The sequence below is a fragment of the Vanacampus margaritifer genome, chromosome 4 (genome assembly GCF_051991255.1).
Source record: "Vanacampus margaritifer isolate UIUO_Vmar chromosome 4, RoL_Vmar_1.0, whole genome shotgun sequence".
NCBI classification, from domain to species: Eukaryota; Metazoa; Chordata; class Actinopteri; order Syngnathiformes; family Syngnathidae; genus Vanacampus; species Vanacampus margaritifer.
In genome coordinates, this window is record NC_135435.1 from 14,254,758 (window position 1) to 14,268,050 (window position 13,293).

General features: G+C 38.5%; 1 protein-coding gene across 3 annotated transcripts in view; it reads left to right on the plus strand.

The window, feature by feature from the left end:
- The window catches only part of tub (TUB bipartite transcription factor), a 51,289-nt gene that overhangs the window by 14,579 nt on the left and 23,417 nt on the right, over positions 1–13,293 (plus strand). Inside the window, exon 1 of one of the 3 annotated variants that reach the window (XM_077564535.1) lies at positions 10,309–10,693. The exons of the other annotated variants lie outside the window; for them this stretch is intronic. Coding sequence (XP_077420661.1) covers positions 10,656–10,693 — 38 coding nt within the window. The 5' untranslated portion in view covers positions 10,309–10,655. Of the gene's footprint in view, positions 1–10,308; positions 10,694–13,293 lie in introns of those variants that run through there. 3 annotated transcript variants of the gene reach the window in all.

Below are 13,293 nucleotides of genomic sequence, written 5' to 3' on the forward strand. Positions count from 1 at the left end.
AACATTGCAGTTCAGACAATACAGTACAGTATAGACAATACACATTCGACAGACATTAGAGAATAGACATGAGTACTTTTTGAAAGTTAGTCATGTAATCTGCTAGTCAGCTAATCCTTCAGATCATAAAAAAAAAAACATTGTGTAAGAATTGTTATTTGTAAATTTCACAGAATGACCACTCACGATGATGTGGAGGATTTTATAAATGTGACTCATCCGTTGACTCACCAGATACTATACTTAAATCAAACTGTCTGTTACCCCTGGATACAAGTGATGTTCAAATGGAAAATGAAATGTTTGTGTCCACCTCGCTTCCTTTTTTCTTTTTCTTTTTTAAACCATTTTTGCTCTGTTGACACAAATGGAGTGCAAATTCCAAAGGACGGGGATTTTTTTGGTCTGATTTTGTCATTTCCAACTTCACATCTTTAAAAATTGCTTTAATATACAGCTTACATCAAATTCTATAATTTTGTCACTAATTGAAGCTAATGAAAATTACATTTTTAACTCTTTGACTGCCAGACGTTTTCAGAAACGGGTTGTCCCCAGTGCCAGCCGATTTTAAGCATTTTGACTGATCTTTCAAGGTCCACAGCAAATTATGTGTTTGGACTATGGAAACACACATACTACCAAATGAAAGATTGGACTCTCATCTTTCATCAGGAAAAAAAAGTTTGTTTCTACCTTATTCCGTTTTTCAGTAATCAACAATAGAAAATGGTTAGTTTCACCTCTGTTTTGAAACAAACGTCTTTTAACGTCTTTGGCACTCCTCCATAGGATTTTACTAAACATTATTTAACGTTTTTGGCAGTCAAAGAGTTAATTACTTATTTCCTGGATTGAATCATACAATTTGCATAAATTGGGCTGCTCCCATTAGTCATCATTTATCAATTTTTGGAAGCAATTTCATGCAATATTATTAATTTGCAAAATAGGCATTTAATGGCTTACTGAACTGCAATAGATCAAATGAAAATTGTGACTTCATTTTTCATTGATGTTTATACACATGGCTCACAAACAATCAACAACAGACAGGAAGAGATCCTTGCACCAAATTTATCAGAAAACTAATTTGCATCTGGAGTCCACAGGACAAAATAAGCAAACATACGATATAAAAACGCAACACAACACTAACACAAACTCATAACATACAAAAATCTAACTCAACTTAAAAAAATGTACAGAAATACAAAACCCCAATGTAACGTTCACAGTTACCCACGTTATTAACAATGTAAAATGGCAATAAACATTATCAAAATTATAGTGTGAGGATATCGACAGTTTAAGAAGAGGAAATCTCTGCTTACCATGAAGAACTACATTTTAATTTATGCAGTGCAAGATCAAGATAAAAATGCCAGAGGTTGTTTTAAAATGTGTGATTGTGCAACACAATTATAATTTGACAGTTTTAAATATAAAAATAAAGTGGTATTTTGTATTAAGGACATGGACTGATATTAATTGAAAACATTATGCAATCTTAAAAGATGACAGAATATGTTACCTCAATATGACCGTAGTTACAAGGCATTCCGTATTTGTCCTATCATCGTTTGCATTGAAGTTTCATCATTTCTTGTCACATTCAACACACATCTTGTTGTTGATGAAATCAAACCAACATCCACAATTCCATTACAATCCCACTGCTTGTTGCGTCGGCATTTGCATGGCTATCAACAGACTGATATGCAGCGCGGCCTCCGTTTCATCATCTGATGTCAGAGCAATTTAAACCGTGTTGATGAAAAATTTCAACTTGCCGCTTGGAAGTGAACTCAATTGAACTCAATTCACAACAAGGAGCAGTTTATCAGATACTGAACAGTTCTACAAAAAGAGGCTTTGGGCCTGTTTATTGCCGGTCTCTGTTATACTTTCCTAATAATATATTATAAACTTTACTAATTTCAACCTTAACATGAGCAGCACATGTAGACAGATAATATAACATTACATACATTACAGACATATATTCTTTATCCTCCATAAAGAATGACTAAGACTACCGCAACTTAATGATTGGCTTTTATTGTTTAAGTGGATTCATCGCATGTCAATGGTTCCTTTAACAAGCGTTATGTATGCGATGCAATGCACATGCACAGACATTTCTGAAACAGGATGAGAAAATGCAAAAATCCACAAGTTTAAGATTACTGAGAGAGAAGAGGCTGCAGTCTGATAAGAGGGACACAGCAGAACTGTGCTCTATTGAAGGAGTCAATCCGGGTGCTTCAGTGGGACACTGGGACATTGGAACAATGTTTCACCGAGTGTGACATTTGCTAATCCAAATCATGTTTTATGGATGCCCTCAATTGGCCTACACTGGGACTTAGGTTGATACCAGACATACTGTGTGAGTCTGTGTGTGCGTGTAGTTTCAGTGTCAAGGCATAAATCATCTTTTGCCAAAGCTTGATGTGATGCTGTTGCAAAATAAGTGCTTTAAAAACATTCACCACGTGTCTCCACAATGTGTTTGTACCAGCAAAGTGTATATTTCCCACATTAGCAAGAATCAATACGTGGGCACATTTGATTCGATCAATACAGGACAAACGCCAATACGCTCAGTCACTTTTCATTCATATCATGCATAAAGCCACTCACTCTGAGTCTCAGTCTGAAGCTTTTAGTCACGGCGGACATAAAAAGTCTATACACCCCACTTCAAATAACAAATAACAAAATTAGACTTTTCCTATAACCTTGCAACTCAACCGGCATTAAAAAATAAATAAAATAATCAGAGGCAAAGTACAAATAAAGAAATTGCACACCATCTTATACAGTAACTTGATAGGTGGATCTGTTTGGAATTAAATAGTCACATTCAAACTCAGCCCTTCTTTTAGGTCAAACATAGGAAACATCTGGCAGATTGTCAACAGTCAGTACTTGCTAGAAATTCCTATTGGAAATTGCAGCTCCTTGTTGCTGTTGGCCTCTCGGTACTCTTCTTGGCATACGTTTTTTTTTACATTTGTATTTTATTTTTGGGTAGATTTACACCACTATGAAACCATCATGAATACCTCCACACGGCTCTCACCCTCTATACTTGCCACACTTACAATAAATGTAACTTTTAGCATGAAAAATACAGAATATATTTTTAATCCTAAAATGGCTTACCTTAACCAGAAACCGGATTACAAATGTCACAAATGACATTTTGCGATACAGTGAATCCGCAATAACTGAACCGCGAATTAGTGAGGGAACACTGCGTATATGCCCTGTGATTGGCTGACAACCAGTACAAAAGAGCTGAGATAAACGGCAGCTCAACTGCAACCTTGATGACATGTGCTATAGAACAGTGGTTCTTAAGTAACCCTGTCCAGCCTGTTTTCCATGTCTCCCTCAGCCAACACAGGTGTTTCAAACAATCAGCTAATCAGCCAGCTCTGGATGAGGCATGATAACGATCCTCAGCTGTGTTGGCTGAGGGAGACACGGAAAATGGATAGGGTTACTCGAGGACCGGGGGTTGAGAACCACTGTACAGTATTGTATATGTCATATACAATACTGTACTTTAATTTGTATAATTAAACAAGTGACTATTTTGTGTACAACTTTTTAAATTAATTATCTCAAGATGATACCAACAGAGCTTAATTAGCATTCATCTGTGTATTGCCTACAAGTACGCGTAAGCCCGCCTCCAGTCTCTTGTGTAAGATGTGACATCATTTTCGTCCACGCACTAACCCATTCCTACCCTCGAGAATACACAACATGTCATTCATCTTTAGTATAGCTAGTGAACGTGTGAAAAGGTCTTTGATAATTACTTTGACAGTCTCATATATCAATTAGAACTGTTTCATCTGATGTGGCCAACAAACATAATTGTTGTGTTTTGTACCAGTCAGAGATGTGGGGGGAAAAAATGCACTATCAAAAAGAAAGTACTTGCATAGTCATTGGAATGTAGCCTATTGGTAAAATGTGGGCCAAATGCTATTTTTCACATAATGCCACGTGTTAAATGAATGCCACAATTTAGCATGTGCAGGTAAACAACCCCATGGAATTCTAGGGAAAAAAATACAATGTTTTTAATAGGCTTTACACAATCAAGTTTTTTTGGGCCGACCAACGATCAATGACTTTGGAAAAAACTGATAACTAATTACTGGTTTGATTATCTATTTAAGCAACTTTTATTTTTACTCTACAGTCGACCGCAGGCATTTGTGGGGCATAGGAACTGGCCCGGCACGTGAATAGTGAAAATTCCATGTATAATTGATGGCAATTGAAATATGTGAGCGGAGGAAAAAATTCTTTAAAATACACTTATAACCACTGAATATGACATGTAATGTCTTATTTTGCGGAGTCGACATTACAGCCGTTTCTACAATGCAAAATATCAGCCGATCCTTGAGCCAACTGATCAGATTGTGTAAAGTGCAGTTTGTTGAATTTGTCCTACGTTTACCAACAATAACTTAGCAGTACGTTTGAACCATATAGCCCAGTCAAAACTGTTTACTCTACGTTGGTTTGTTCTATTCTTCCAAGCCAAGTGTGCAGTTGACTGCAGCAATTTTATTTAATATAATGAGATGTAAGCGATTTTATTTATTTATCTTTAAATATAGTTGGTCAGAGGTGGGCACTTCTGTCAATTGTCTTACCTGGCAATAGCCAGATTGATAATTGTGATTCATTCAAGGGAGTTCTTCACATTATCAACCTGGGACTTGCTCCACATTGATTTGCTCGGGAAAGGCGGGACATGCTGTACAATACTTCGAGCTGATTGGACGATGTGGTATCTTGTACACGTTTGTCTTGACCAATGACGGCAACGGATGAAAATGTCATCTTCGGTCTCGTCTTAGGAAAAGTACAAACATCTTTACCAGCTAAAAATGCACAAAGCGCCTCTCGCTGTTCAAAATTCAACAAGGAGACGATGAGTAATTCTGCAATAACAGAATTAATTGCAGCGACATTCGTCTGTTAGGTTTGTTTGTTTCCCCCGGCGTCAGCGCTTCCTGGTTTCGTCACAACTTCATGTCCCGCCCTAAACAACGCCTGATTTGTTGCAAACGTATCAATGGGAGCAGTACAAGATGGATTCTCGTAGTATTATTCAACAAATACCGCAAGAATTCAGCTTGCTGGCAAGTTTATGAATCATCAACTACCATCAATGACGATGTCCCCCTTCCGCCGCCTGCTTCCGCATTTGTGGCGAATGCTTTTTGACGCCAAGCCTTGCAAAAATACACGACATGAGAAGGACGGTCTGTATTCAGTACTCGCCCCGATCAATGGATGTCAACCTGCTTCTGTCCGTGTTCAGTCTGCGAAAGGTGGGCATTATTATTGACGGGAATTGACCATTAGCGCCCACATCTGCTTTTTATTTTGTACTATGGATGGTTTATTTGTACAGCACTTTAAGTTGCATTTTTATGTATGAAAAATTCAATATCAATAAAGTTTGATTTGATTTGATTAAACACTATTTTTTTTCTTGTATTCATCCATAGTGTTTCTACTGGTGTAGAACAACTTAATAAAGCTTCACACATTTTATTTTAATCTTACAAAAGCACCTGCATAATCTTAGAGAATTCCCGAATGGCCTGTAGAGAATATTCCAGAACTTCCTGACTGCTTTTTTAGCTCCCCCAAACCACACCCATTACATGTTGGAAGGAAATAATCAGCGGGTAATGTCGTGCTGCTCTCTGACTGAGCTTGTGTTCTCTGCAGCCAAATTTCAGCCTGACTGAGACAGGCGGAGAAAAGCCAGAGATCCGTTTTCACATCACGCGTCCATTCGGTGAATAGACCATAATTACTGATACTGCTGGTCTGCTGTTACTAACAATACAGCGCCTCCGGGGCACTAAAAGTAAGTATTCTGGACTGGATAAGTATAATTGATCATAAGAGACCTTATCGTCGCCCGTGTGGGGCTGTACTTACTGTAAGGCCAGTGGGACGAGTACTGCACTTTGAAAATGGAGTCCAGTAGGAAGGAAGCAGAAAGACTATATTCTTATCTTCGCTAAAGTCCCTCATGACCAAATGCAGCCTTCAAAGTCAAACTTCAAAGTCTGCTCTCCAGCATCAAATATTCAGCTGGGTGCTTTTGCTCAGGAGCATTCCTGAGCTGAGTGGCTTGTTCCATTTAGCTCCGCTTTCATCCCAGCAGCTCGTACTCAATATGCAAAATCATCTGTCGTGGATTTGGTCATTTTAGGACACTTGTAGATCAGAAAGGATATCCATCTTAAAACACTGGAGATTGTGTTCAGAATCTAGAAGTTGTTTTTGCCTACCTGAACAAGTGACAGAAACGTTCTTCTTTTCTTTTCCATTTTTCACCAAGCACAAAGCTGCGTAGGATGAAAATCCCACTCTGCTACCCACAACCTTTCGAAGTATACTGTACCAGTATTATTACATTGCAAAATACACCGAAAGAATCACGACTTTTGGCACTGAAATTGTATGCCAGTGCAGTTTATATCCATGTAAATACTCACTTTCTGGCCACAGCATTAGGTACACCTGCAGAACCTAACGTGATCTCAGGAATAAATGGTTCTCCCTAATGTTTCAATTTATGACAAAAATTTGTTTCTTCTATCGACCTAAAACAAAAGAGCAAATCTGAAATTTTTATAACAATAATTTATTACAGCAGTCAAAAAAGACTTTTGCCTTTGATATAAAATATCACACATCATTTTCTGATGTAGGATTCTGTTCCTTAAATTTGGCAAAGGCTGCAAATGATTAAGCAATAAAAATCCACTCATCCATGTTCTACTGCAGTTCAGGGAGGGTCACAAGGAAGCTGGACTGTGGGCACACAAAGACAGACTACCACTCAGACTCAAAACGAGAATGTCTGTAGATTCTTATTCATTCGGATTATTAGAAAGGTTGAATCGAGGTACTTGGACTCTTATTATTTATTGGAGTGTTTCAATTTCAAAAAGAGATGGTGAAGTTGGGCTAACGAATAGCATTGTGGCAGTATTATATTGCTTTAATCAATGGATATTTAAACACAAATGGTATTTTCTACATTAATACATGTTGACAGATAATAGAAAAACACTCACCGGCATCTTTATCCTCTGCGAAAAACATTGAATATTTCTTCGCCTCCTCAGTCACTTACAGTAGTTTTTAAACTCTTCTTTTTTTTTGTATCTGCATTGTTGTATTATATTCTAAGTTGTACAGTAAAAATTTGCCCAATGAATTAATCACGGTTATAATATTGTAAAGTACTATTTTACTTATTAAAAAAAGATAGCTGTTTTTTGTGGGGGCAGGTTGGAATGGATGAATAGACGCCACTGTATTGTTAAATGAATACCTCTTCCTCCATGTTACGAATAGGCAGAATAATTTAAATACCTTTATGATCGTGCTGGTGTACCTAATAAAATGATGAGTGGGAGCACGTAGGAGAGACGTACAGTATGGCCAGACTGCAGTACATCGTGATGTCACAACCAAGTTTATCCTTGAAATCCTTGTGGCTATGTGTGCCAAATCCGCTCATCTTCTTCCTTCACCTCTTTGACCTTGCGCTTTAAACACCAAATTCCAATCTGTTCAGCCTCAAATCCAAGTGGATTTCATGTGCCAAATTTAAACAAAAAAAATCCTGAGAAATTGCATTTCGACACTGGAACTTAGTTTAGTTTGGAACAATATCTATACTTGCAATGTATTTGTTTCGTATACAGTATGATGTGTTGATTCTGCAACCAAAAAACGACTGATTGACAGCTGTGTAATTTTAAGATGCCATAACTTCCCCATGAAGCTTTGTGACCTGACATGTTTGACAGGACCTCCATTCGAGTGTTCCATTAGTGTCTTGGGGAAGGTTGTGTATATGAGGTAACATCAGATTTGTTTAGTTTCATTTCAACCTACTGAAAGGCCATCATAACACGCTGCAATAGACGAAATAGTCGAGGAAAGAAAAAAACAACAAACCCAACTGCTTGCATATGCACAGGTGATTGAAAATAGCCAAGATGAGGTTAAGTTTCATTCAGTGGGTAAAGATGAATTGAGATACGGGTTGTTTACGAATGAATTTAACTTCATCACTGCTGTTTTTTTGCAGCACACTGTGTGGTTGTTGTGCTACAATGTACAAAACTCTGACCTTGTTGATGTGGAATGTGTGGCACTGAAGGTCCCTCCACTCAAATTTATGCAACATATGGATGGTGCAGCACAGAAGCTCTAACGTGTTTTCTGTAGGAGCCAATTAAATATTGGTTAATTAATATTATGTTTCATTATAACATACAGTATGTTCTAATTTCCATATTTAATCATTTCATGAAAAATATTTCTCTTTGTTCTTTCATCCATATATTATATTGAGTTTGTTTAAAATATACAATGAAACAATCTGATAAAAAAAAAGTTACTTTATTAGAACTATTTAAAGAGTCATGTGATTACTGATGGGGGATGATGCCAGCTCATGGTGAAGTAATGTACTATAATTTTGGACCATACCACGGTAAGACTTGATGTGTTACGTACAGCTTTCGTTTATTGTCTGACTTCTGGAAGCATTACGTATATTGCACATTTTACACCATATCATTCAATATAACTCCTTTTCATTCCATACCTCTCCGTATCATTACATTCATTTTAAATGTGTAAAATTTATTTTTAACTCTTTCACTGCCATGGACGTTAAAAGACGTCAAGTATAAACCTAAGGAGGGCCGCCAATGACGTTAAAAGACGTCATCCAACAACGTTTTTTTTTTTTTTTGAAAAATAAAAAATTTGCAAATAGTTTGTGAAATTGTTTTGTCAAATTGTTACACTGTTGAATGGAAATAAACGTATTTTGCAATCCAAAAACACTTTTTCATTGTTGGTGGTGGTGTATTACAGAAGTAAAGCACTATTTAGGTGTTTGTAGCATCATTCATGGACAAAAAGAAGTGTAGAATTCACTAGAGTGCATGAAATAACATCGTTTCACAAAAAGCTCTTTTTCTCCGCTTTTTGTTTCAAAACAGAGCATTTCGGTGAAACTAACCATTTTCTATTGTTGATTACTGAAGAACGGAATAAGGTAGAAACAACCTTTTTTTTCTGATGAAAGATGAGAGTCTTTCAATCTTTCATTTGGTAGTATGTGTGTTTCCATAGTCCAAACACAACATTTTCTGTGGACCTTGAAAGATCAGTCAAAATGCTTAAATCGGCTGGCATTGGCGACATCCCGTTTCTGAAAACGTCTGGCAGTCAAAGAGTTAACAACGTATTGCACATTTTTCACCAAAATAATTTCACCTTATTCCATATCATTTAGTATCATTCCATATAATTTCAATATCATGCCAGATTTTTCACATCATAATGTGCATTTTCACCAGTCTCGTTCTACGTATCTTTCTTTCCACATCATTCCGTCCATTCCACATGATTCCATATTTTTTCATTCAGCATTCACACACAATTTCTCAAGAAATTTCTAGTTTAATAGTGAACTTCAAGAGCCATCGTTTGTCTGGCTTCCAAGGTGTTTCATTTTGTGGACAAATACACAACATTGCCTGTAGCCGTCTAAAAGGCAAGTCATCTTCATCCACCAGCCACCCACACAATTTTTTTTATTTTTTTTAAGTCTACCTTCCAATTAATTTCATTGGCTGCAGATCATGTCACCTCAGAGCAGAGCGAGACCTCGCACGTCCATCTGAGATATGTGCTTGTTGATGAGGCCGCCTTGAATCGACTCCTTGTGGAGCGGTCGCGCTCCCGAGGAAGCCGCCTGCGCTAACTGTCTATAGACGGACTCGGCAGTTGGCCGGGGAACACAGTGAGTGATGTGTGACAGTGAGGGGCGTCAGACGGAGGGCGGAAGCAGATGTGCGTGAGCTGTGGCCACTATCACTGGGTGCCTTTGTCTGGCTGAGGAGAGTGTTGAATTAAAGCCTGCTAACACTAGTCACCGCAGTCAAATGCTAATGCCTCGTACTCTGGGAGAATCATTAAATGATTCCAGAAAACACATCTGAGTCCCCTGATATGCATTCAGCGTACAAATGAATGAAAAAGAATATGAAGGATGCAAGAAAAGAGGGGGATACTCCATAGCTTTTTTTCCCCCCTCCACTGAAAGCCTGAGACTTGGATGCTGCTGTTGGTGATGCTGCATGAGAGAGATGGATTGGGGAGAGAGGGAGGAAAGAGGGAGGGGGGATTTAAAGGGCAAGAAACGGAGGGAGATTTAGATCCAGTCAAGAGCAGAGGCGGTGGATGTGAGCAGAGAAGAGGAGAGGCATTGACTGCGAGCGCACACACAAACACACACATACACAGGAGGACAAGAAAACGGCTAATTTCATGTGCACGGCGCACAGCGCTTGATGAGAGCGGCCGCCTGCGCGGATTGGTAGTCATCCGGCGTCCCGCGGCTAGAAGACGCGCGAGCGAAGACTTGGGGGAGACGAGGAGCAGTGATGATCGGGCTATGTGGGCGCTCACCGTTTGAATCCTGTCCTCAGACCACTTAGCCACTTTGCTGTGGTGCTGTTGCAGGCCGCCAGCCTTGCAGTCAAGGTGATTGAGACAGAATGAGCTCCAAGCACACCTCCGACTGGATTCCCTACAGGTACTGTACCAAAAGTGGACTCAGGGTGCATCTCTTGGCCAGTGTGCAGTTGTGCGTATATGTGTGTGTGTGAGGAAAGGCTGACAGGTGTAGTCGTGGTTTTACACAGTGTAATGAATGTAATTATATGGTTTGCATCATTGGAGACGTGTTGGGTAGAAAGGCGGATCCCATTCACCGTCACAACAATAGGTACACCTGCACAATCTTGTGAGGCTCAGTACACCCTAAAGAATGCTGGGTAGCTGCTGTTTTTCAGCCGATTGGGTTACTTTTACTCAAGATTGGGTTCATTATTCTGACCCAGCAGTTGAAGATTGGTTTTGGGTAGGCTGAAGAGCTGAACCTGGTCATGATTTTGGACAGGTGCGTGTACTGCAGTCAAGTTTTTATAACCTGGATGGGTGGCTCAGTGGGTAAAGTGACTTTGGACACGGGGATCAAGGTTCAAATTCCAGTCAGGTTAATAGCAGCATCCAGTTGGGTCCCGAGGCAATTCCCAATCACCACCGGTCCTAGGTTTGGATAAAAATGGGTAGGCTGTGTCAGAAAGTCTGGTGTGGCAACCCCTGACAGGAAAGTTGCTGCTTCCTCTTCTTAGAAAATGCTGTGAATACAATTTGTATTATTTTTAACCTAATAACCCATTTCTTGGTAGCTTTTACTCATCATTATGTGATTCAGATCTCCAGTTATTTATAAAGTGGAATTTGCTTTTGAATAGAGGCAAGCATGACCTTAGTGGCCGAAGACATATTCAGAAGCTTATGAAGCCAAATCCATCAATGTTCATGTTGAACACCAAAAATCCGATACAAATCTTCATCACAATTAGAATTAAACCAATATTTAATAGGATCATAATGTCAATTATCTAATGATTATTATTTTATGGAATGAAATAATCTTAATCTTTTTTTTACATTGTTGCTTTAAAGGACATTATATTGTGTTTAACTGTAAAAATATGCAAAAAGAAAGAGGACAGTCAACGGTAGCAGCAAATAAATGTTAAACAAGTTTGGCATTTGCCGTGTCTAAAATTAAACAAAGCAAAGTGAGAAGGTGGGGTCAGAGAGGTCGTCGCTTTCACAATAAACAGTTTGTCTCTTCTTGTGTGGCTCTCATTAAAAATCCATGCGCTGCTGAGAGTGCTCCATCCCTCATCTCATTAGAAATACAGGATGCTGTGTGCTTATTTTGTGGAAATGCAGGCAACATGTCACACAAACACTGACAGTACTCGCTCACCTCACTGGTGTTAAACTTGTGTGAATCACTGGAATTGTTCTTTTTTTTCCCCTTCTTACCATGGGAACCTAAGTAGGACAGCAAGAAACATCAGAGGAGTGATTTGAAAAAAGACAGCCATCGTCTCTCTCTCTTTTTTTTTTAAGGTTTTAATGCAAGGTTGTCCAAATCTAACAAATGAACTGAATGAATAATGAAATGAATAAAACAAAGCAGCGATTCAATTATGCAATTAAGTATAACAATAAACCAGTTTCACAATCCTGATAGTGCTATTTTCAATAGTTTCCTTAATGTGTGTTTGGTTTTGTGTCCAGGGGCACGGCACCATTAGCGCCTTGTACAGCCTGGTGGGTGTGACTGGCATATGTCACATTTTTTTTCACGAGGCTTCGAGGCATCTGTGCTTTGAGCTCTTTGACGCAAATGTGTGGCGTGACTATGAAAAAGATCAACATTGCTGTAGCTTCATATGTAGTTATTAGGTTATATAAACAATCACAAATTGCCCTTTGACGGGTCGAATCCCGGCTCCTGTGTGGAATTAGCTTCTTCTTCTTTTTTTACCGTGCTTGTGTGCGGTACTCAAGTTTCATTCCTTGTAAAAAATCATTAGCTTCATTGAAAACTTGAAACGGTTCTTTAATGTGAATGTGGGTGGGAATGTTTGTTAATTGTTGGTCTAAATTTGATTAGCCGGCAACCGCTACCAAAGGAGGAGAAGTGTATTGGAATTGGATGGATCTGTTCAATTTAGTATAATACAAATACAAAGAAAAACTGAATAAGTTGTTCACCTTCAAGGTCAGTTTGAGCAGAAGTCATCTGATTAATTTCCTTCACAGTACTGCATTGCGCTATGAACATTAAACAAGACTTGGCGTACTTATTGATTTGTCCTTCACGGCAGCCATGTTGCTGCTGAATCACATGCGTGCGGGACTCTCACACATTTAAAAACTGCAGAAATTCTAAGATAAGTGTCAAGAGGCTGATGGAGATTGCTTAAGTGACGGATATTTTTATGCATATATGGTTTGGAAAGAATAAATGAATAATTGACACCATATTAGTATATTAAAATATGCCTGCTCTTAATGTGATAAAAAGGCACCACTGTAATTAGGCCCCTTTTTTTAGTACTATCCAGCCATCCATTTGCTATACAGTACTGCTTATGATGTTCTGTGTCACGGCAGTTCTAAAACTGACGTAATATTTTAATGCAACATAAAATTTTATTGACATCCACGTCAAAACTGGAATAAATGGTAAAACACATTGTCTATCAATTACTGTAAGTGAGTCACTTGAATTCCAGAACATTAAAAGTTATATTGTGTCATGCT